Source organism: Glandiceps talaboti, chromosome 1 (assembly GCF_964340395.1).
Source record: "Glandiceps talaboti chromosome 1, keGlaTala1.1, whole genome shotgun sequence".
In the NCBI taxonomy this organism is placed as follows: domain Eukaryota; kingdom Metazoa; phylum Hemichordata; class Enteropneusta; family Spengelidae; genus Glandiceps; species Glandiceps talaboti.
The window spans coordinates 17,240,709-17,261,961 of NC_135549.1; the positions used below are offsets into that span (position 1 = coordinate 17,240,709).

The 21,253-nt window shown below is 35.1% G+C and overlaps 3 protein-coding genes across 3 annotated transcripts in view; 1 reads left to right on the forward strand and 2 right to left on the reverse strand.

Moving 5' to 3' along the window:
* Positions 1–255: 255 nt before the first annotated feature.
* LOC144433776 (protein SHQ1 homolog) lies at positions 256–8,643 on the forward strand. Its single transcript, XM_078122142.1, has 11 exons — positions 256–410; positions 1,381–1,445; positions 1,937–2,062; positions 2,695–2,894; positions 3,328–3,440; positions 4,255–4,379; positions 4,923–5,077; positions 5,947–6,124; positions 6,690–6,850; positions 7,411–7,879; positions 8,567–8,643. Exons 1-11 carry the CDS (start codon positions 268–270, stop codon positions 8,641–8,643), a joined length of 1,812 nt encoding a protein of 603 aa, XP_077978268.1. The 5' UTR covers positions 256–267.
* On the reverse strand, positions 8,490–15,760 carry LOC144450335 (protein lifeguard 4-like). The gene is made up of 5 exons (XM_078140967.1): positions 15,421–15,760; positions 14,015–14,123; positions 12,694–12,799; positions 11,881–12,032; positions 8,490–10,114 (listed from the first exon to the last, which is right to left on the reverse strand). Exons 1-5 carry the CDS (start codon positions 15,545–15,547, stop codon positions 9,859–9,861), a joined length of 750 nt encoding a protein of 249 aa, XP_077997093.1. The 5' UTR covers positions 15,548–15,760; the 3' UTR covers positions 8,490–9,858.
* Positions 15,761–17,132: 1,372 nt separating this feature from the next.
* The window catches only part of LOC144439860 (endoplasmin-like), a 31,200-nt gene continuing 27,079 nt past the window's right edge, over positions 17,133–21,253 (reverse strand). Inside the window, exon 28 of the mRNA XM_078129099.1 lies at positions 17,133–18,358. Coding sequence (XP_077985225.1) covers positions 18,102–18,358 — 257 coding nt within the window. The 3' untranslated portion in view covers positions 17,133–18,101. The remainder of the gene's footprint in view (positions 18,359–21,253) is intronic.

Below are 21,253 nucleotides of genomic sequence, written 5' to 3' on the forward strand. Positions count from 1 at the left end.
TTTCATGGTCTATAAATGTATAAAGTATTTACTGTACATGCATGGCCCCTTTTTCACCTCTAATTCCGATTACCTTCGTTAATTCTGAGTGATTGTAGAAATATGGTACATGTATTTTTAGTTACGTGGGTTAGTTGTATCATGGTTGTATTAATAGTGAAATACTATATATCCATGGTTAGTTGTGATTGGCCAGTCAGTGACCACCTGTTTTACCTGTCCAACCAGTCAGATTTATTTTTCTAATTGCAGGTTACCCATTGCATAATGTTGACACCTGCCTTTGAACTTAGCCAAGACCAAGACTTTCTGAGAATCCTCATCAAAGCTAAGTTTGCGAAAGTAGATGATGCTGAGGTACATGTTGATGGAGATGAATTTAGATTTTATTCCTCACCATACTATTTGAGGTAAATCTTACTAAAAATCATAGGCATTCAAGGTGTGCTGTGTCAATGCACCCTCACACATCAGTCAAACATTTTAAAGCAAGACCTGGAGTGACACAAATGGCGAGTTCAGGATAAAAACTCTTTGCAATCAACTAGCTAGACTGTCCATGGTGCTGATCTGTAACTACGATAATTCTCACAATAGACAAGAGCTAGTGTAGTTGCAGATCCAGCACTGTGGACTGTCGTCTAGCTAGTGGATTGCAAATGGGTCTTATCCTGTATCTTCCAGTCTGTTGATGCAAGATATCCGAGGAAAATCATAGACCCTACACATGTAGGGTCTATGGAAAATAAAGTTATGAGAAATAATTTGGTGGGTTTTTTATATTTTTTTATTTCACTCAGAGATCTGCCTCAATTGACTGGTTATACAATCACCTAATACTTTATCATATCTGTATTTAGTGTAATCAATCAATCAATCAATCAATCAATCAATCAATCAATCAATCAATCAATCAATGATCAATTTTTATCTATGCCATGCACTGTCAGACAATGTGGTTTGCTACCGAAGAAATAAACATCACTGTAAACAGTACAAAAGTACAAAATTTGACTAATCTCAATATTCATATGTGCATGCTCAGACCACTATTTTAGTGACCTGTATAAGTAATCTTCAATGCTAAAGACTAGCATATGCAAATTTGTATGCTATTGATATGTAAATTGTCATGCAAATTGAAGACCACCCATGCTATCGATGCTGGGGAGAACACCATTATAAGTAAAGTGTAGACTTAAGTGATATTGAATTATCACCCAGCAAGTCAGTAAAAAGTTATGTCCAACTGTAAATGTGCTTGTTGAAATACCTGTATATACATGAACAATGTGATTATTTAGTTTGTAATGCAAGTCTGTACAGTATAATATACAACATTCAAATAACATGTGCCATGACACTGTGGTTTATTTCCAGACTCAGTCTACCAGGAAGAATTGTAGAAGACGGAAGAGAATCAGCCAAATATGACACTAATACAGGTATGTTGTAGGTTCCTTACTTTGGCACAATGAGGCTTTATAACTAATTTATTGTAGGCAGAAGACAATCTTGTTTGATGTGTGTGTATAGTGCAAACATATCCTGAAAGTATTGTGATGGATATTGTGACACAAATTGAAGTACGTCCTCTACACATAATCATACTAGTAAAAATAGTATATTGTAAACCCAGATATTTTCACCTATTAGAAATGAAAGTTTTGATGTAACATATGAGAGGCTAACAAGATGGGAAGTAAATGTGAAACAATGTGAAACTGCAATATTGTTCTGAAATGTTTCAAAATCTAAAATCGTGCATATTATGAGTGTTTCAATTTTCCTTTCAAGGACTTGTAGTCTGGCATGTACAGAGTTTAATACTAGTAATACAGAGAATAACAAAACACTCAATGAAGAAAATTCAATATCATAGAAATAGTGTAGAAAATGCAAGATAACTCATTTTTTTTTATCATTCATATACCAGGATACTTTGATTTCAAATTTGCCAAAGAAAGTCCAGGTGAGGAGTTTGAAGGGCTGGATATGCTGACTAAATTGCTGGCTCCAAAGGGTACTGTTTGTGCTGCAGCACCACTCATTGAAGTCATTGGTATGTTATTCAAAGTATTAATGGTCCAAAGACTAACACCCTCCCTTTGATAAATATATATAAAGATGAAAATGAATACCCGTGACACAATGATTTGAGAGTTCCAAACCTGTACAACCATATTTGAAGAGCGCCATCTAGTGGTAGGATATATTTGTTAACCCTAAGGCTTTGTATGTTTCAGGATGCTGTGGTCGTTCTTACTAGGATAGACAGGAGATTACTCACCATTTACATATTGAAACATATTAACTTTAAACTTAGATTCAAAACCACTTTTTCTTATATCATTTTTACCTCAAAATTGTTAAAATGTTTTAGGGCACTGCAGCCTAAAGTCTAGTGTGCATGTCTCCCTACCATGGGACTATTCTATGACTGTCAATACACGTTAGTAATATTATATGTACATGTACATTTAGTATAAAACACTGGAAATGAAAATTTAACCATAAAAGCCATTGTGAGATTGAAAAAATGATTGTCTGGTAGAGCTATACAAAATTTGGTCTTAAAACAAATGAATGATGTAATCCTTATAGCACCAATGATAAGATAACACTAATGTGAGCACCTGGGATTGAATCACAGGCCTTTAAATGTACTTTTATTTTTTGGCTTTACACTTACAGGAGAGGAAAATGGTACTGATGGCGCAGAAGAGCCGCACTATGTGGAAGATAGCGAAGAGTGGGCAGAAGATGTGGAGGATGAGGACGACTTTGATTGGCAGATTGAACAAGAGCCATATCAAGATGAAGCAAGTCTGCTGGCTTCAAACGTCAAATATGGATTTGCCAATCAGAGAAATGGCGTATTCCAGCAATTAAGGGTAAAACACCCTAAACACATTCCAGATCATCTATAACCAAATATTCATTATTTGACCATCTATTTTAACTGTGTGGGTAGTTAGTATTTAGTAAAACATCATAAAACATCTTTAATTTTGCTAAGTATTAGCACTAAAGCTGTATTGTTAAAACTGTGCATTGTGTATTCCAAAATTTTAGTGTTTTGGTAAAGTGTGGGACCAGTAAATAGAAAGGGGCAAAGGGGTAAAAGTTGGACAGTTTCCTATAGAGTCTAGCATAATTTTGATTTGGAACCCTGGTAAAGTAACTTAGTAACCCCGTACATTTACTAACTTTACCACTGTTGGCAAAAATACTATTTTAATATTATATCACACATCTCATATAGAGTTATTATTATTCAGTTGATGATTTGCTTTGAAACTAAACGATCATTTGTATTGTTTGCAGGAAGAGTTTGTTGGGGTCATTGACCTTCCAGACCCAGATCACACCAGCCAAAATGACCGAACAAAGCTAAGAAAAGAAGATGAAAGTGATCAATTTGATGATGATTATTATCTGTAAGCTGTGCTCTCTTATATCAGTACTGTGTGTTCAAGTATAAGGTGTAAGATTTTTAATACAACATACAAGCCAAGTTGAACTCACTTGAACAAAAAATATGGAGTTTACACTCTGGGTTGTGTGATGTCACAATAATGTACATCTACATCAATCATTCTGTCGTACTCAAAGTGTGAGTCAAAATGTTCAAGTTCATTACTCTTCTTGATTATTGGTAAATTATGTTTCTGCCGGTATAATTATATTATTTCTCAATATAATAATTCTTCATTCAGCCAGATAATACTTATGACCCAAGGCTTTTGTCACTTCTCAATCAATCAGTTAATCAATCAATCAATCAATCAATCAATCTATCAATCAATCAATCAATCAATCAACCAATCAATCAATCAATCAATCAATCAATCAACCAATCAATCAATCAATCAAGCAATCAAAAGAATTTGTAGAGTGCCAAAATCCAATATGACAAATTCACAATGTTCTATGGTGCTAACAGGAACATTAGTAGACCATCATAAAAAGTTAGAGAAAGCTCTTGCAAACAGATGTGTTTTGATGTCCTTGAATTTATCGACAGATGACGTAAAACAAAGTCCAAGTGGTGTACAGTTCCATAAGCCTCGTCTCTGACTCAAAGTGACAAGCTCCCCTAGGTCAGTTGTGTTTTCCCAGGCTAAACAAAGAAAACTATTTTGGAATAATATCCAAGTACTAGTATCTAGATTTGTTCCATGTATCCATTACATGTGACTATAAATAACATATTAATACATCTCATTTTGTAAATCATGGTTTCTCTGACAGAGCTGACCTATATCAAGATGACATCATACAACAACTGATAGCCTACCAACCACCATGGAATCAAGAATACATGAAATTACAGGAAAAGGAGAAAGAGGGCAGTGATGTCACTCAGCATACCATTGGTAATGTATTCACTTCCAGTTGTGGGGTTTGAAAGTCTTTATAATTATGTTTGAATATTTGCATTTCAAAGTCTTGCCAAAATCGTTCTAAATATTATGTCTGTTTTACCTGGTTTTACATTGTGAATGATGTGTTGTTGTTATGCTTTATATACTGGTATATGCATATATGCATATGTGCACATTGGTTTGATTGTGTTTGTTTGTATGTGTGTGTGCATCCATGCATAGCGCATACACTCAACCTACATGATACCGTGTACAAGAAGTACAATGTCTTACCGCATTGTGGTGAGCCAAATTGTGATTACAATGCACAAAAACACTGATGTGACCAAAACATCATGCATTGACTGGTCTTTGATTGATTTAATATCCAGTAAGTAGAAAAGTTTAAGTTTGTAAATAAAAAGGAAACCCAATTTGTCTATTCTTGCATCACTATGGCAATGGTAATATGTTTGAAATGAATAAAGATTATCCGATTATGTTACGTTTTTATCTGTTATCATAAAAAATATTCACATCTGTTTGTCTTTGTAGTGGAGCTTACAGAAGAAGAAAAGGACCAATTGAGAAAATTACCAAATAAGGAATATCTAATAGATAAACAAACACGGAATGTTTTAATGCTGGGATTGGTTGATATTTTGTTTGCTTATGCATACAACCATAGAACAACGGAAGGGGAAAACACAGTGAGTTCTTTGTATATTATTGAAAACTTGATTTACGACCGATAACACCTAAGTAAAGTGATTTCACCGTGTCACAATCATACAACCTATGACATGTTCAATAATTGTCTGACTTTGTGAGTAACAATATTGTATGTTTTTACAGGATTATGTTTGTCAATGGAAATTGGTTAAAACAATCTCAGAATGATTAATATTAATTAATGAAAACAATTTATTTCATTTTTTAAAACTATTTTGTTAAATGTGAGTTTATGTGTCTTAAGCTTGATGATATGTTTGGTGGTAAATATAATTTTATTTTTCTTCACCAAAATGTGAACATTATGCCACATTTAACAGTAGTCACGACAACAGTAGTCATGACAACAGTGATTATATGACTCATGTTGTGTGAATAGTATAATTACAGAATCACTACTATACCTACAATGCTTACAATAATGATATGACATCTGTGACATAAAGCCAGGCTCTGATGCTAACCAACAATGAATTTATTGAACCATAAATAGTACCGCAGTACTTAAACCCAGACAGTAATTCTTTTGCAGCAAAGATTATATGTTTTGTCATTATTGTTTGATCCCTAAAACTTCTAACATTTTAATTGTATTTCACTCCTGACATGACGATCCTGACAAGACGTCTATAACAATTTAGCATTTGCTTCTAAAAAATGATATGACTATGTGAGTAGAAATTTCCATTTATGTAAACCCATAGGCTGTAGACATTCACTCTTGTACTTCCACCATCACATGAGATTACATTACATTTTTTTCGAAGTGTAACTGTTTCCAGCTATTGATATTATTTTAAAGTATTCTGTAAATCTTACAAATTTATAAAAATTGATTCTTCCATAGGTTGAATCAGCATGGACAATTTGTAAACTGAGTTCCACGTTGTCATGGCTGGATTCATTCTCTTCACTGCAAGATGTAGTCTTTAACAGTTATAGAAGGACTCTATGCTATCCCTTACATAGACACTGGGAACTAGCATGTACTGTACACCATGATGTGGTCAAACTATTTCATCTTGGTAAGTTACTGTTGTATAGTTTCTATGCTATCCCTTACATAGACACTGGTAGCTAGCGAACACTGTACACCATGATGTTGTAAAACTATAAATTTTCATCTCGGTAAGTTATTGTGTATAATTTCTGTAATTGTTGATAATCATGCTTTCAAAATAAATCACAAATAATACATACCTAAGTCATAATTAGATAAAAATCTGCAATGTCTTTCTACATTCAGCCAAGGAAAATATGAGTGACTTAAGTGGCCATGTCACTACAAGTTTAAGAGTCTGTGAATACAAATCTATGAACATTCACTATTAATCTCAAAAGATAGGCACCACTGACTGATCAAAAGCTGAATGATACTATGATAGTCATGAATGCCTGTAATTATTTGTACTTAATAATAATATACATTTATTCCGAAAGACATCTAGTTCAAAGAAAACTGTGTTATTTTTGTATTTGCTACAGTTTATTGGAGATTTTGAATTTAAATGTCAAGGAATGAACCACACTCTTTCAAAGTGCTTGCATCTTATCTCTTCTAAAATGAAATATTTCTTCTATTATTTACAGGTCGTAGAAGACTGTTAAAGTGTCTTCTAGAAGTCCATCATTGTCTGGTTCATGATGATACACGATACATACTGAATGACCTGTATATCACCGATTACTGTGTTTGGATTCAGTCTCTCAAATCATCCACCATTTTGTCTCTGGCTAAAAAACTCAGCCAGGTAATGTACAGTCATTTCTATAACCAGTAATACATATCCGTGCAAAGAGTTTGAGATGTTTTCTGATGATAAATCTTGCCTACGTTATTTTGAAGTTCATTTCATACTGAACCATGGTTGTGAAGTGGATGGCATGAATTCAAAGTTGACCTTCCTTCACTGCTTCAGTTTGTATGTAGGGGCAAAATACATGTAAATGCTTTTGAGAAAATCTTGAAAGACATTTATACATTTTGAACAAATTTTTGAATCAAGTGAACAAATCAAACATTTTTTATTTAATCAAGTGAGAAAATCTTTCAAGACCAGGACATGTATAACAAGACAATGTACTTGACATTTCAGTGTCTATGGTGACATTGACAATGTAGGCTGCAAGATATGTCCTGGGGTGCCCTCACCTAACAGCCTACCCCTCTGACGAACACAAAGGGAGAAATGACATACCTTACAGTCTACATGTATAGTATCTGAGTAAAATTTTTACACTATTAAAACCCATCTTTCGAAATTAAACATACAAATATTTGATACGTTACTGTGTATATTATTCATATCAGGTTGAAGTCAGTAAAGGGGATGTTGACCTTGACCTTGATGACCTTGAACTTGCTGCCAAATTAGTGACCAATGAAGAGGACAATGAAAATGCTGTTACAGAAGGTATTGAGAATACCACTATTCATCAGTATGGTTATCCCCATGTATTGAAAGAAGACGCTACCCATAGCCATGATGAACATGGGAGTAAGGAGAATTGCTGTCTTCATCAGAGTGATGGCAGTGTGAGTGACATTAAAGAGAATTGCCAGGGCCATCAGGATTGCGTCAAGAATGATGACAATCTAGCTGAACAAATAGCAAAGATAACACTTGAAGATGACACACAGAGGAATGAACATGATACGAGAGGCAGTGAAACTGTCATACTTGATAACAACAGAACAGAACATACTGCTAGTGGCTACAGCACAAGTGATAGTGATGGCAGTGACTCTGAAACTGACTCCAGCAGTACTACAAGTAGTGGTAGTAGTAGTAGTAGTAGTAGTAGTAGTGGTGATGATGGTGGCAGTGGTACTACAGACATAGATAGTAGTACTACTAGTGGGCTGAAGAGTGCATGTCAAAATCAAAATGGCAATTGTCCCATTTCATCGTAGGCATGTTGTGCCAGGTATTCTTAGCTTTTACTGCTGACAGAATGGGCTTGCATTAACATCTAGGTCTGCATAAGCATGTATGTGTATATGGATAACATGCAGAACAAGTGTGGACAATTTCTGGACACATTCACATTTGCTATAGACACCAAACCAACCATCTTTAAATGTCACATTTGACAGACATTTTTGTTTCAGTATTTTCCTACATACAAGATATACTTTTATTATTTTTATTTATTTTTTGTCAGTCAGAAAATAATGACAACAAATGTGTCTGGTCTGGGTATGATTTGTCTTTGACCTGTGACAAGGCCCCTTAACTCACCAGTATTGCTGACTTGTCAACATACTGTGGCAAGTCCCCTGAAGTTACCTGTATTTCAATCAGAGTAGTAATATCTCATTGTAATACATTCATGTACTGATTGGAAAACAGTTGCAATAACGATGACACATTCCATAGTATAGCCCAGTGAATAGAATGAGATTTTTATTCATCTATGTACAAATGATTCCAAATATAACATCCTTTTTTTCTTACAAACTCAAGGATTTGACAATATCCAAAATCTGATTAGAGTTGTATACACCAGCCCTATTATTGGATTTACTCCTTTTTTCACCTAAAAGTTATAGGACTATATTGTCTTGTATCTACCAAATAAACTTGCCTCATGTATTTTGTATTCATGCAGTGTCTAGTCATTATAACTTTGAATTCCAAATAAAGTTTGTAATTTTGACAAAACTAAAGTACCTTTGCAACATAACATAGCATTCCAGGTGATTATGTAAGTGTGTTGTGTGTTAAAAAACATGCCATTCATCAAAGTTACTGCATGTACCTTCACGTTGTCCCCTACTGTTCCAATATTATTACAGAAATAAAGTCAAACATTCAATGAAAACAATTCTGATAAAAACTGAAATCAGGATATGAAACCCATAGCAATATGCAGCCTGTTGTATGAAATTTGTAAATAGATATTTCTGAGTAATAATCTTGTATATTATAATTTCCATAATAATTTTGACAATATCAACCCATCCCCTCTCGCATACTTTTATCTGAAATGACACCCGACATTCTCTGAGTTGTTGATTCATGTGTAATTTTGTTAAGTAAACTAGCATCAAGTGTGTTATCCTTTCATGTACAGACACAGTAATTTCAGTGATATTTCCATTTCATTATACATGTATCACATTAAGGATATTACTATCCCCATATGTAGTGAAGTGTAACAATATCTTTTGTACTACATTCTTTCAATAATTTCATGTCAATTCATGTCAACACAACCATTCTATTGGATATGTTGCGTGGCATTATAACGAATTCCAGTGTTTGTTCACCGACTAAACTACACTACAGTCTAGTGCAGTGTGATACTTGGCTTTGTTGGGTTTTCCTAGTTTATTTCATTAATATTAATCTAACATCCACTAGTGTGGTATTTTATACTCAGCCTAAATTCTTACTGTAATTTCCATTGACCTAACTACCACCCCCACTAGAGTCAGTAGTGCAGTGTGGTACTGGGTATCACTGAATTCTCCCATTGAATTTCATTGACTAAACTACAAGTACACTCCATTAGTGTCTGTGTTGTTGTAGTGTGGTATAATATTATCCCAGTGCATATCATTGACTAAACTATATTCCACTAGTGTCTGTGTTGTAGTAGTGTGGCATTATTGACTCCCCCAGTGTATTTTAAGACTCCCATCTTCTTGAGTCTGTATTATGTTACAATATTTAACAAGTATGTATTTTAATCTCCTGGTATATTTCCTTGAGTACACCCCATCACCCCCCTCAGTCAATGTGAGATGTTTCATTTAGTTTTTCTTGTTGAGTTCACTAAGGATTCTAAGTATGTACATGAAGAGATTGATAAGATCCAGGTACAGGTTGATTGTAGCCACTATGTACTCTTCAGGTGATAATTTATGCATTAAGACGTGGGTATCGTAGATGATGAAACCACAGAAGACAAGGGCACCAGCTATGGCAATCACAAGCTCCAAGCCGTCACTTTGGAAGAAGAAACGCAGAAAGCCAGCCATGATAAGGATCCATATAGCTGAGAACAACCTGTAGAAACATTGGAAATAAATATTTCAGAGTCGGAATACTAAAAATTAATCAATACATAAAACTTAACCCTGTTTTCCTAATTTTTAGTTTTTGTGTACAAACAAACATCCCATCCATCAACCTCTGGTAGAAAGAGGAAAGCTGAGAGCTTTAGTCAGTCTTGTTCACTCTATATGATAGATGGCAGTGAAGTAGTCAGAATTTTTCATTGCCTTTACTACTCTCCATGTTCAATTATGGTTGTGTTTCATCTGACAAAAAGCCGTTTTTTTCTCGAATACATAAAAAAAAAGATTAGGGTCGGCAGTGAAAAGCTAGGTGAGGTCGGGTAACCGGAACCAAACGATTAATTTTGTTGGTCTTACAGGAAAATATGTGTTGATACACTTCACAGTTCAAAACAAGTTCACATACATAGATCTCACTACATACAGCGAGTGAAGACAGGTATTTCATGATCTCTGACACCTTCCTTCTAAATTCATATTGTTTCCTATTTCTGTCCGTCTTACAATTAATTACTAATTCTCTTTATTATTTGTTTGTACGCAACTAAGTATAAGTTGGGAGAAAGAGGATTAAGTCTTTGCTTACTTTCACAGCAGTGACTGATCACTGATACTTCAAGCAAACTATTGTATAATAGGTACAGGAGTTAGTTTTCTTTTATTTGTCATTACCAGCTGTACAAAAAATATCTACAAAAACCTGTGTAACATACAGCAGATCTATTATATACCTTACACAATACAGGTGATAATATATCACAACATGCAAAATGTGTACTGATGTTAAAATAAATGTAAAATGACCTGATACACTAATAATTAAACTAACATTCGGGTCAGAGGTCAATATCTGCTAAGGAATAACGTCCATTATTATGCAAAAAAGACCATCCCATCAGGAAAAGGACCAAAACAAAACAAAAGGTGGGGGAACTTCACTCATGACACATGCCCCCCTAGGTGTAAGTTCTGTTACATTTGTACCCAGTCTGTTACATAAAGTAGTGTTTTTTATGACAGCTAAATCCAACAACAATGCTACTCATGTAATCAGAAAAGATTCAAGCTGTGGTAACAGCTGTAAACAAAGATTTTTTTTATTCAACAGAACATTATCATGAAAAACAACAATATGAAGCACAATGTATTTCCCTTTTTACAAAATTAAATACAGACCTGGGGGGGGGGGGGGGGGTTAGTGTTACATGCTGTCTTTTATCATATGTATATTATCAGGAAAATACCAGTAATTTTTTTTGCTTATTTCAGGTCCCTTTCAATGACTCATCAGAATTTAGCTCTATTTGTTCCAATTATTACACAATTAAATGAGAGATTGGTGTCATTTGATAACTTTTAACATTAGAAACAATTAATTAATTTTGTTGGCAAGGTGATGTCTGAAATTTGGCATTGGTAAACGTTATCACCACTCTCATCATCACACAAACATTGAAATATATTACACTAAGTTTTGAGCCTCACTTTGCTGTAGTCAAAGAAAACCATGCTTACTATAAAGAAGACATGTACTACACTCTGTTCATCACTCATTATCAATATAGGTGATCTCACATGATTCTGGATCAGGCATTAAGTAGTGTGATTTATTGAAGAACCAGCATTATGAACACACACGCACGCACACGCGCGCACACACACACACACACACACACACACACACACACACACACACACACACACACACACAACCAGTTTAGCTGAAAGTTTTTGACAGCTAGGGTCACTACTTACCCAGCTCCCCATGTACTGAAATCTCTTTTACTTTGAAGTGTGTAGGCAGTAAGACAGACAGCGACAGAGACGGTCAAAACAAAAGCTTCCAGAACTACCAACTGATCATAAAATGTCACTACAGTACCAATGGTATAAGCCTCAACAAATGTCTGTAAATACAAGTTTGAATGTGTTAGGGCATTGTTAGTTGAATCATAGTCCCTTATCACTGATAGAGGGACTATGGTCGCATTGAGGGATATAGTATAACACATGTACAGTAAAAGAGAACCTTGTTTGGGCTGTCAGTTGTCATCATTATCTATTCAGGTACTACTACTAATAAGAGATATTATAATGTGCATGTTCTCTGAAGAGCTCCAGGTGCAGACACAGAACTACTAACAACATGTGAGGATAAGTCACTACCACCACCACCACCACTACTACTACCACTACTACTACTACTACTACTACTACTACTACTACTACTACTATTACTACTAGTACTACTATTACTACTACTACTACTACTATTACTACTACTACTTTTCTCTTTTTAAGAAAGTTTCCCATTGATGTGAATCAGTTTGGTTTGATTTATGTTTCCAGGTGACTTCTCTTCATAGTTTGTAAACTAAGATACAATATTCATGCCATACTATCAGCTATCACTCAGTCTGATAAGGCTGAACAACACAACATATTTACAGTAAAACAAACCCCCCCCCCCCACTCCACCCCCTGAAAACAAAACAAATACACCTAGCTTATGTCCCTTAAATAATTGATTTGAAATCACAAACACATATAGAAATGACATGTACTTACAAAAACTGCCAAAAGAATCATATTTGTTGGGTATTCATGTCTCTTGAAGAGCAAGGCAATGACAGTGACCATTGACAGGACGAATGCAAACATTATCATAACAACACTACAGATAAAAACAGTCAAGACATTGGTGTATTAGAATCAGTATAATATATAGTCAACAATTCAGACTATTGCCAGATGTATATGGAAAGGGTTTCTAGACCTGCTGTATGTTTTATGTTCTGTTAGTATTTCACATCTATTGTCAGGGAGGGCTCAAAATAAGCAGTAGTCTATCGTACACAGACTACAAAACACTAATCTAGACCACCAAATTAGTAGTAGTCGAGGACACATAGACTACTAAACACTGTAGACTACCAAATTAGTAGTAGTCCAGGACACATAGACTACTAAACATTGTATCTAAACTACCAAATTAGCAGTAGTCCAGGACACATAGACTACTAAACATTGTATCTAGACTACCAAATTAGCTGTAGTCCAGGGCACTCAGACTACCAACTTTACAAGGTGGTGGTAGGCTTTTAAACTAATAGAAATCAATAGAAAATTGTACCTGAAACAATTCACTTGACTTAACAAGCATATAAGCCCTGATTGTACAGGCATTCTGAAGTTCTCTGGGGAATTTAGTGAATACATGTATCCATCTCTGTATACCCTTATTTTTTCAGTATGGTAAAATGTTTCTTTTATACCCCTGGATTAAACTTTAATTACGTTTATTCATTTATCAATGTTAAATGACGAATGAAAGTAATATATTGAAAATCGTTTCATTTTACACTGAGGGTTTAGTTACTGAGACAACATGTTGGTGTTCCACTTTATACAATGAGGGAGGTACAAATTGAACCCTTTCATGAACTCTATAATGATAAATGTACCCATAGTTCATGAGCATTCATTCTTTCATAAGTACAAAATGTATCTTCTGTACGAGATGTACACGTTATGGTAGTCTAGAGTCAAGTCATTTGAGGATTTTGACTATTGCCTTCCCTCATGTCAAACATTTACCTAATATTTTGTTACGCTGGCACGAATTGTTCTTGGTTTTGTTTAGTTTTAATTTGTTGGCTGTGAGATGATATCAATAGTGTCACCTGGTGATTAGTGATTCGATTGAAACAGTACCATGTACATATGATTACCATATTATGAACATCACTGTCTGATTCTTAGGTTTGAATATACAACCATTACGAAAATGCTAGGCATGAGGGCAGATGGGTCCAAATCCCCCCACACAAGTTGACTCTAGGCTAATGTTGAGGTATTGTAAGTAACTTTGTAGGGTAGGGTTCCTTACCTCTCCTGTACAAATGATTTGATAGGTTGCACAAACATAAAGAGAGCACCCGTCAGGGTGGTGATTATCAACTGTACTGTCAAAATACTGTACACTTTACGAAGGAATCCTACAGGTGAAATAAAGGTATAATAAGAAATTAAAATACACATCTCATCAAAATGAAACTAGATCATTTGAGATAGTGGTAAACTGCACATCAGTTTCATTTTACATAAACACAATCACAACTTTGTCTTAATTTTTAAAAGTGTTTTCTAAATAGTATAGTAGATTTGTGCCTGTGCAGTCATGTTCTTTTGTTTGTTCAAAGAATTGAAATGCTATGAAAATGTAGTTAGCATAGACAGGTGTAAATGGTTTCCATACACTTTGAAATAAGATCTATAGACAAGAAGCAGCTAAAAATTCTCTAGCATTCATTTCTACCACAACAAACGTCTCCCTAGTATTATCACCATGTACTAGAATGACAACACATTGTTACTTAGGATGACAGAAGTAAACCAAAAAATTACCTCTTGTTGTGTACAGAAACTCAGTATATTTAGTTTTAGGCACAGTCCCTCTATCACCAGACCAGTGATTGAGAGTCTGTGTTTGAGGGTTAAATAAGTTAAGTTGGGTGCTGTGCAGGCCAAAAGGGCGTTGACCTAAGAATGTTAATCTTTAAAATTCTGCATACTAAGCTAAGCTGTGTATGACTTTGTTTTTGTTGTTTTTTGTCTTTCAAAAAATAAGAAAATCTGATAATAAAACACAAGGACAATATAATGCTGCAAATTCACAGCTGGAATCAGATATGTATAATCTAGGTATTATACTGACATAGAATTAGAAAAGTAATTCATACTTATTTTATTCATGGAGGAGCCTGTTGTGAGTAAATATTGTCATTCTTGTTATTTTATTTTATTTGGTTATTTATTTATTTTGGGGGGATTGCAATTATATTTGGTGTACAGAGGAAAACACAATACCATGACATCTCGTCTCTACTATTATTTATAATACATCATGTACTTTTAAACTTTCAGTTTCACTTCGTGGAGGGTCTATGCTATTAGTATTACCAAGGGTCTTTGTACTGTATGTACAGTGTGGGTCATAAACCTTCTGCCCTTACACTAATACTAGTGACTTACAGCAACACCGAGTTCATCGTGAACTGATTTATCAAGGGAAATGGCACAGAAATACACACTGTTATATATGTGAGGGTGTCTTGAAACAAGGTAGACCTCATGTATGTTCAGTAATACACATAACGTCACAGTTCAAGTTGCACACAGTGTACATATTATCATGGATGTATGAACATGATTACAGTAATACAGATTCGATGTGAACCTCCAACATTACAGACGACACAAACTGTGTGACAATAAACAGGAAGCCCTACTTACCTAGTCTGACTTGTACATGTGATGATGCCACATTGCTGCCGTACATAAAGTCGTCCACGATCGACTGTGGTTGTCCACTAAGTGGCGTTTGTGTCGGATCCATTTTCCGAGTTGAACTGGTGGCCATTTTTTTTCAGATATGTATTTCTTCTGCACTGGCAAAAAATGACAATGGCCTTACTCTCCACTAAGATTCTACGTTAGATGAAAGAAGGTGAGTTCACGATGTAGTTGCACCAATCCTCGCTTTCTATTTGTGAGTACACGTCTTATACTAATTGCTACCGTTCGCTGTTAGGACGTCCCTTACTCCAGACTAGTCAATGGGTATATTTTGCGTTCAAGCTGTCGTTTGATGACGTCATGCTCATACGGAATGTTGCCCTCCACAGAGGGCGCACCAGGAGGCGATATTCGTGGTGCCATCACGGGGATGCCTCTCATACTAGATAGTCTGATCGCACCATGGATGTATTAGTGAGACAAAGGACCAAAGGAATTATTCTCTCGTAAATCACTAAACATGTTTGCCCTCACTTCTTATAATTATTGAGAAGTTATTTGTGAGTTAGTAATCTGCAATCAATTTTGTCTTCTAGTCAATTTCCTAGTATTTTTCTGCAAATATGATTGTTATTTTAATGTGTTGTAAAGTTTCATCATATAGGAATCCAATCTGATTAAAATCTGATGTGGTAAAAGCGGCTAGATGCATTTACTTACCTCTATATGTACATCATTTTGTGTCGTTTGTTTTCTTCCGAGTGATTGCTGCCTTCCAGCGATTACTCAGAACAAAACAAACGTCACAACATGATGGAAATAGAGGTAAATAAAGACATCTAGCCGCTTTTACACCATCGGATTTTAATCAGATTGGTAGGAGTCATACCAAATGAGTGTCACCACTGCACTAATGATGATGATGCTTTAACATTCGCAAACCTTGAAAATAAATCATGGGTATTTTAAACACTTCTGGAATGGGAAGTACTAGCATTACACAGAGACTTGCTTCTTCATGACATTGTTCATGTCAGATAGCCAAGTCCCAGGGCTTTCAGAGAGGACTCATCAATGCCAGTGTTAAAGGAGAAAGAACAGTGGGATTTATATTCAAGGTGTAGAAAAATTTGGTGCCTTTAATGTACTTTCTATGTGAATAAAAAGAAGTCAAAGAAATTGCTTGGACAGAGAAATTAGGGAAATGCATTTTTTTTTAAAGAACAGCCAAGTAATTAAAGACTTCCAATAAGCATGCAGGTTCCATCGTGTCTCAAACCCAGGCAATACCAGTACTGCAGATGATTATGCATGCTAGCAGCCAAACAACATGTTTTCATAAAATACATAGGCTAAAATGAACTTGAAAAATAGTGATAGGCATTATGGGAACAGGGAAGCAAGACCATTGCAGCTTCTCATTCATGTCTCAAAACCAGGCAATAACACTGGTTAAAGCATAGTGCATCTTTCATGAAGTGGTCCAGTACTGCAGAAAAATTATGCATGCAACCAGCAAAACATGTGTCATTAAAATACATAGATCCCCCTTAATGAAGGCAACAAATAAACTTTGACCTTCTGAGAATGACAGTGATAGGCATTATGGGAAGCAAGATCATTCTCATTTAACTTGGTCATAAAGTTCAACTCAATTTTTATGCACAACACTGATGACATTTCAGTATGTTTTATTTATTAGATCTCTCTTTATTTCTTCATTTAAAGTCAGGATAAAATAGTCAAGAACCATGGACTTTAATATTTTTGGAAAGGAGTTCACAGAGGGTCAAAGGTCATAGTTCAAATCGTGATGATTACCAGTCATTTCCATGTGATTTGAAGTACTGAGAAATAAGGTAATCTTTCTGTAGAGTGTAAAATAAAGAAACTCAAGAAGTGTTACTTTTCTGATACTATACAGCATCAATTGGGATTTGCTTCCAAGAAATTTTTTGTGACTGTGAGTAGAAATTTCATTTGATACAGTATCAATTGTTCATAGATCATCTCATGTCAACTTTTACACTCATTGCTATGGTTGTTTTCTATGGACCAGGGTTGAGTCAATACACAAATCATACAAAAACACAAAATTCAAAATGATATTTTCCGGTCTTCTAAAATGAAAATATATGTAGCATGAGTGGGATAACAAAGATGAATGAAGTACAGAGAGTGTGAAGATTTAATATCGTTGTTGCAAGGTAACTGCCATCAAATCATATCTTTACTATAAAGCAATGATGTCATACCACTTAGCCTTCAATATTGACTTTGATATCCAAAACTGTCCTGAGAGAATAACTGGGTTATCTTTAAAGTTTGACAAGTATCAGTTTAATGTAAAATGTATGAGAAACGACTAAAATATGGATTTGAATGATAAGAAATACAGAATTAGGTGTGTACATTTCAACAAACAATACTGCATCTCCACAGAAACGTACAACAGGTGTATTTCAACAAACAATAGTGCACCTTTACAGAAACGTACACCAGGTGTCAATTTCATGAGTTGTGACAAGAGGATAAACTGATGAAAACAAAACAATGTCATGTCATAGAAAAAAAAATGTACATGTCGGAAAGTAAATCAAAAGTTAACAAGTACAATAAATAAAACAAAACATAGCAAGTCATGTATTAAACAGTAAAGAAAATATTCCAAGTCAGTGTCATAATTCTTTATGGATATCATCTAAATGAATGTTATGCTCATTAATTTTTAATTTTTCATCATCCAATGGTATGTCACTGTTAACATTCTGTGCATTTTCATTTATGTTATCATTCCCATTGGACCCTCCTTCCACCCCTCCACCATCGACAACCTCATGTGCATCCTTAGCCCCTCCATCCTCATTGTTGTCATGACTACCAACATCACCCTCGACAACATCAACATCATCATCACTGGACTGTCCACTGACATCTGTCAAGAAAGAGGCATACAATTATTACATTCACATGCTTATGACCAATGGGAAAAATTATTTACAAATCTCAAAGAAAAGAAAAATGCAGACGACATAGTCATATTTTCAAAAATTTACATTTTTTATAGATCTTGCAAAAATTAGCTCAAAATTCTCAATTCATCTTGCAAAAAATGAGTGAAACTTTGAAAAAACCTTGTAAAAAGGGCCACACAATTGTTTTACTCAGACAAACTAGACCACTCTAGTGATAAGAAGCAGTGTCTCCCTCATGTATCCTATCAGTTACAACAGTTTCACTACACGAATTGAAAACCATCCACACCTCAATACATTCAGCTCATAAATCATTCCTGACAGCCAACCTAATCTTTTCCTTGATTAATGCCAGTTGTCCAGTGCTAGGTAGCTTTTTGTTAATAATATGTGGGTACTTATCATATCTAGATTATTTCCCAGCAAGCCACCATGGCACTATGTTGTTAACATACAACCAACATAAATTATCGCACCTCTTCACACCTTTCTCATCCTTTTTGCTCTGTCACACCTTATGACATCTTTCTCACCACTTTTGCTCTCAGTCACACCTTAATACCAGTTACGTTTTCTCTCCCAATTTAACCTTGTCATTTCCACTTTGCATCTGAGGAAGACCTACTGTCTTCAGCAGCTCATACCATTCAAAATCAAGTTAATTTAGAATCATTTTTCATCAAAACTCAGGATTAGCATGTGCACATTTCCATACTCATTAATTATTGACTAATATTCACTATGCAAATATACAGCCAACTAATAATTTCTCCTTTGAACAGTAACAGGGTTATTTTCCATCTTAAGTGCCCCGGAGAGCAAACGTATAATATGCTCCGAAATGCTGGCTCACGCAAGAAGAAAGTCAGAGGCACTAACAAGAAACCCTTTGGTATCGAAAATAGTCACATGAGACAAAAGAGTATCTTGACAGGAATCCAAACTACAAATACTACAGGCCATTTCCCCTCACATCTGATGTAAGCATTCTAAATGCACTGCTTCTGCCAATGATAGTGCAAAGAAAAGAAGAAAGCAAGAGACAAGAAAATACCATAGCAACAGTTGCCATGGTGATATCCTACTCTGAAAGAGTAGAAAAGATGCAATGATGGAGGAAAGATAGAAGTAAAGAAGTATGAAACCATAAAAGGGTTTGACTTTCCTGACATTTACAGACTTTTCAAAGAAAAACAAACAGAGAACCCAACAACATGCATCTCTTTAAATTACTTTTTACATATCGTTACTGATTTTAGTAAACAACATGAAATAAATTAACACTTTGTCATAAATATTACACATATACTTAGAAATCATGTATTTCAATCAATATTTTAACACATGTATGTACCTAGAACACAGATTACAAGAGCTATTGTTTAAAAAAACAAATCTTTAGTAGAAAGTAGGAGTAATTCATTTAAAAGATCCAGTAAAGAACATCAAACGATAGATTTACCAGGTTAGAAGTCCAAATAATACACAATTGACTGAGTTATCGAAATCATTACTATATAAATATCAAAAGCTGTCTCTATTGTAATTTTTCTACTATTGGTCAGCTAATAACCAATAACATACACCGTACAGTGCACCTGTGTTTTGAAACTTGGGGAGCCAATGAATTGCTAGGAGTTGTTTACTTGGTTTGTCGTCGTTCTTTCTTTCATAACTGAAAACACTGAATCACTTCTTGCAAACTTCTAAAACATTTTGACGTCAGTATCGAAATTGTGCTGATTGGGGAAAAGCTGAGCAGTTTTATTATGATCTGATGAACTTGAAATAACTGACAGTAAAATTTTCTTGGTGCACTCAACTTGTCGTAAACTCTACAGAAGTTGTAGATCGGGAAAGCTTTAGTTATCATAAGTGCAGGTTTTGAAATGAGACACACACATAATGATATGATTTGAGAGAAAAAGCATGAAACCCAGTAAAAATAAGCCATAAATCTATGAACACACACAATAGATACAACTTTGGTTTAGGAAGGACAACAAATCTAGATATATAGAGATATCTTTGTTACGTAACGACATTTTATTGCTATTTGCCACTTAAAATGACCCTGTTTGAATTTCTAAATAAATATCAAGGGACTGTAATTCAATAAGAGTGACTCTACCCTGACTGAATTACCACAGCACTGAATCAGTACAGGACTGTAATTCAACAGCAGTGACTCTACCAAGACTGAATTACCACAGCACTGAATCAGTACAGGACTGTAATTCAACAGCAATGATTCTACCCTGACTGAATTACCACAGCACTGAATCAGTATAGGACTGTAATTCAACAGCAATGATTCTACCCTGACTGAATTACCACAGCACTGAATCAGTACAGGGTTGTAATTCAACAGCAATGATTCTACCCTGACTGAATTACCACAGCACTGAATCAGTACAGGACTGTAATTCAACACCAGTGACTCTACCCTGACTGAATTACCACAGCACTGAATCAGTACAGGACTGTAATTCAACAGCAGTGACTCTACCCTGACTGAATTACCACAGCACTGAATCAGTACAGGACTGTAATTCAACAGCAGTGATTCTACCCTGACTGAATTACCACAGCACTGAATCAGTATAGGACTGTAATTCAACAGCAATGATTCTACCCTGACTGAATTACCACAGCACTGAATCAGTACAGGGTTGTAATTCAACAGCAATGATTCTACCCTGACTGAATTACCACAGCACTGAATCAGTACAGGACTGTAATTCAATAAAAGTTACTCTAATACCCTGGCTGAATTACTACAGCATTCTTTTAGTATGTGCAGGACTGTAATTCAACAGCAGTGCCATTACCCTGGCTGAATTACAGCAGCACTG

Excerpts from the sequence above, each read along its gene's own strand:
- LOC144433776 (XM_078122142.1), top strand. The coding sequence starts at position 268 with ATGTTGACACCTGCCTTTGAACTTAGCCAAGACCAAGACTTTCTGAGA. Across the intron at positions 3,441-4,254 it reads TTTGATGATGATTATTATCT|AGCTGACCTATATCAAGATG; the intron begins GTAAGCTGTGCT and ends TTTCTCTGACAG. Across the intron at positions 4,380-4,922 it reads TGTCACTCAGCATACCATTG|TGGAGCTTACAGAAGAAGAA; the intron begins GTAATGTATTCA and ends TTGTCTTTGTAG.
- LOC144450335 (XM_078140967.1), bottom strand. The coding sequence starts at position 15,547 with ATGGCCACCAGTTCAACTCGGAAAATGGATCCGACACAAACGCCACTT. Across the intron at positions 14,124-15,420 it reads ACATGTACAAGTCAGACTAG|GATTCCTTCGTAAAGTGTAC; the intron begins GTAAGTAGGGCT and ends TTTCACCTGTAG. Across the intron at positions 12,800-14,014 it reads AAATCATTTGTACAGGAGAG|TGTTGTTATGATAATGTTTG; the intron begins GTAAGGAACCCT and ends TTTTATCTGTAG.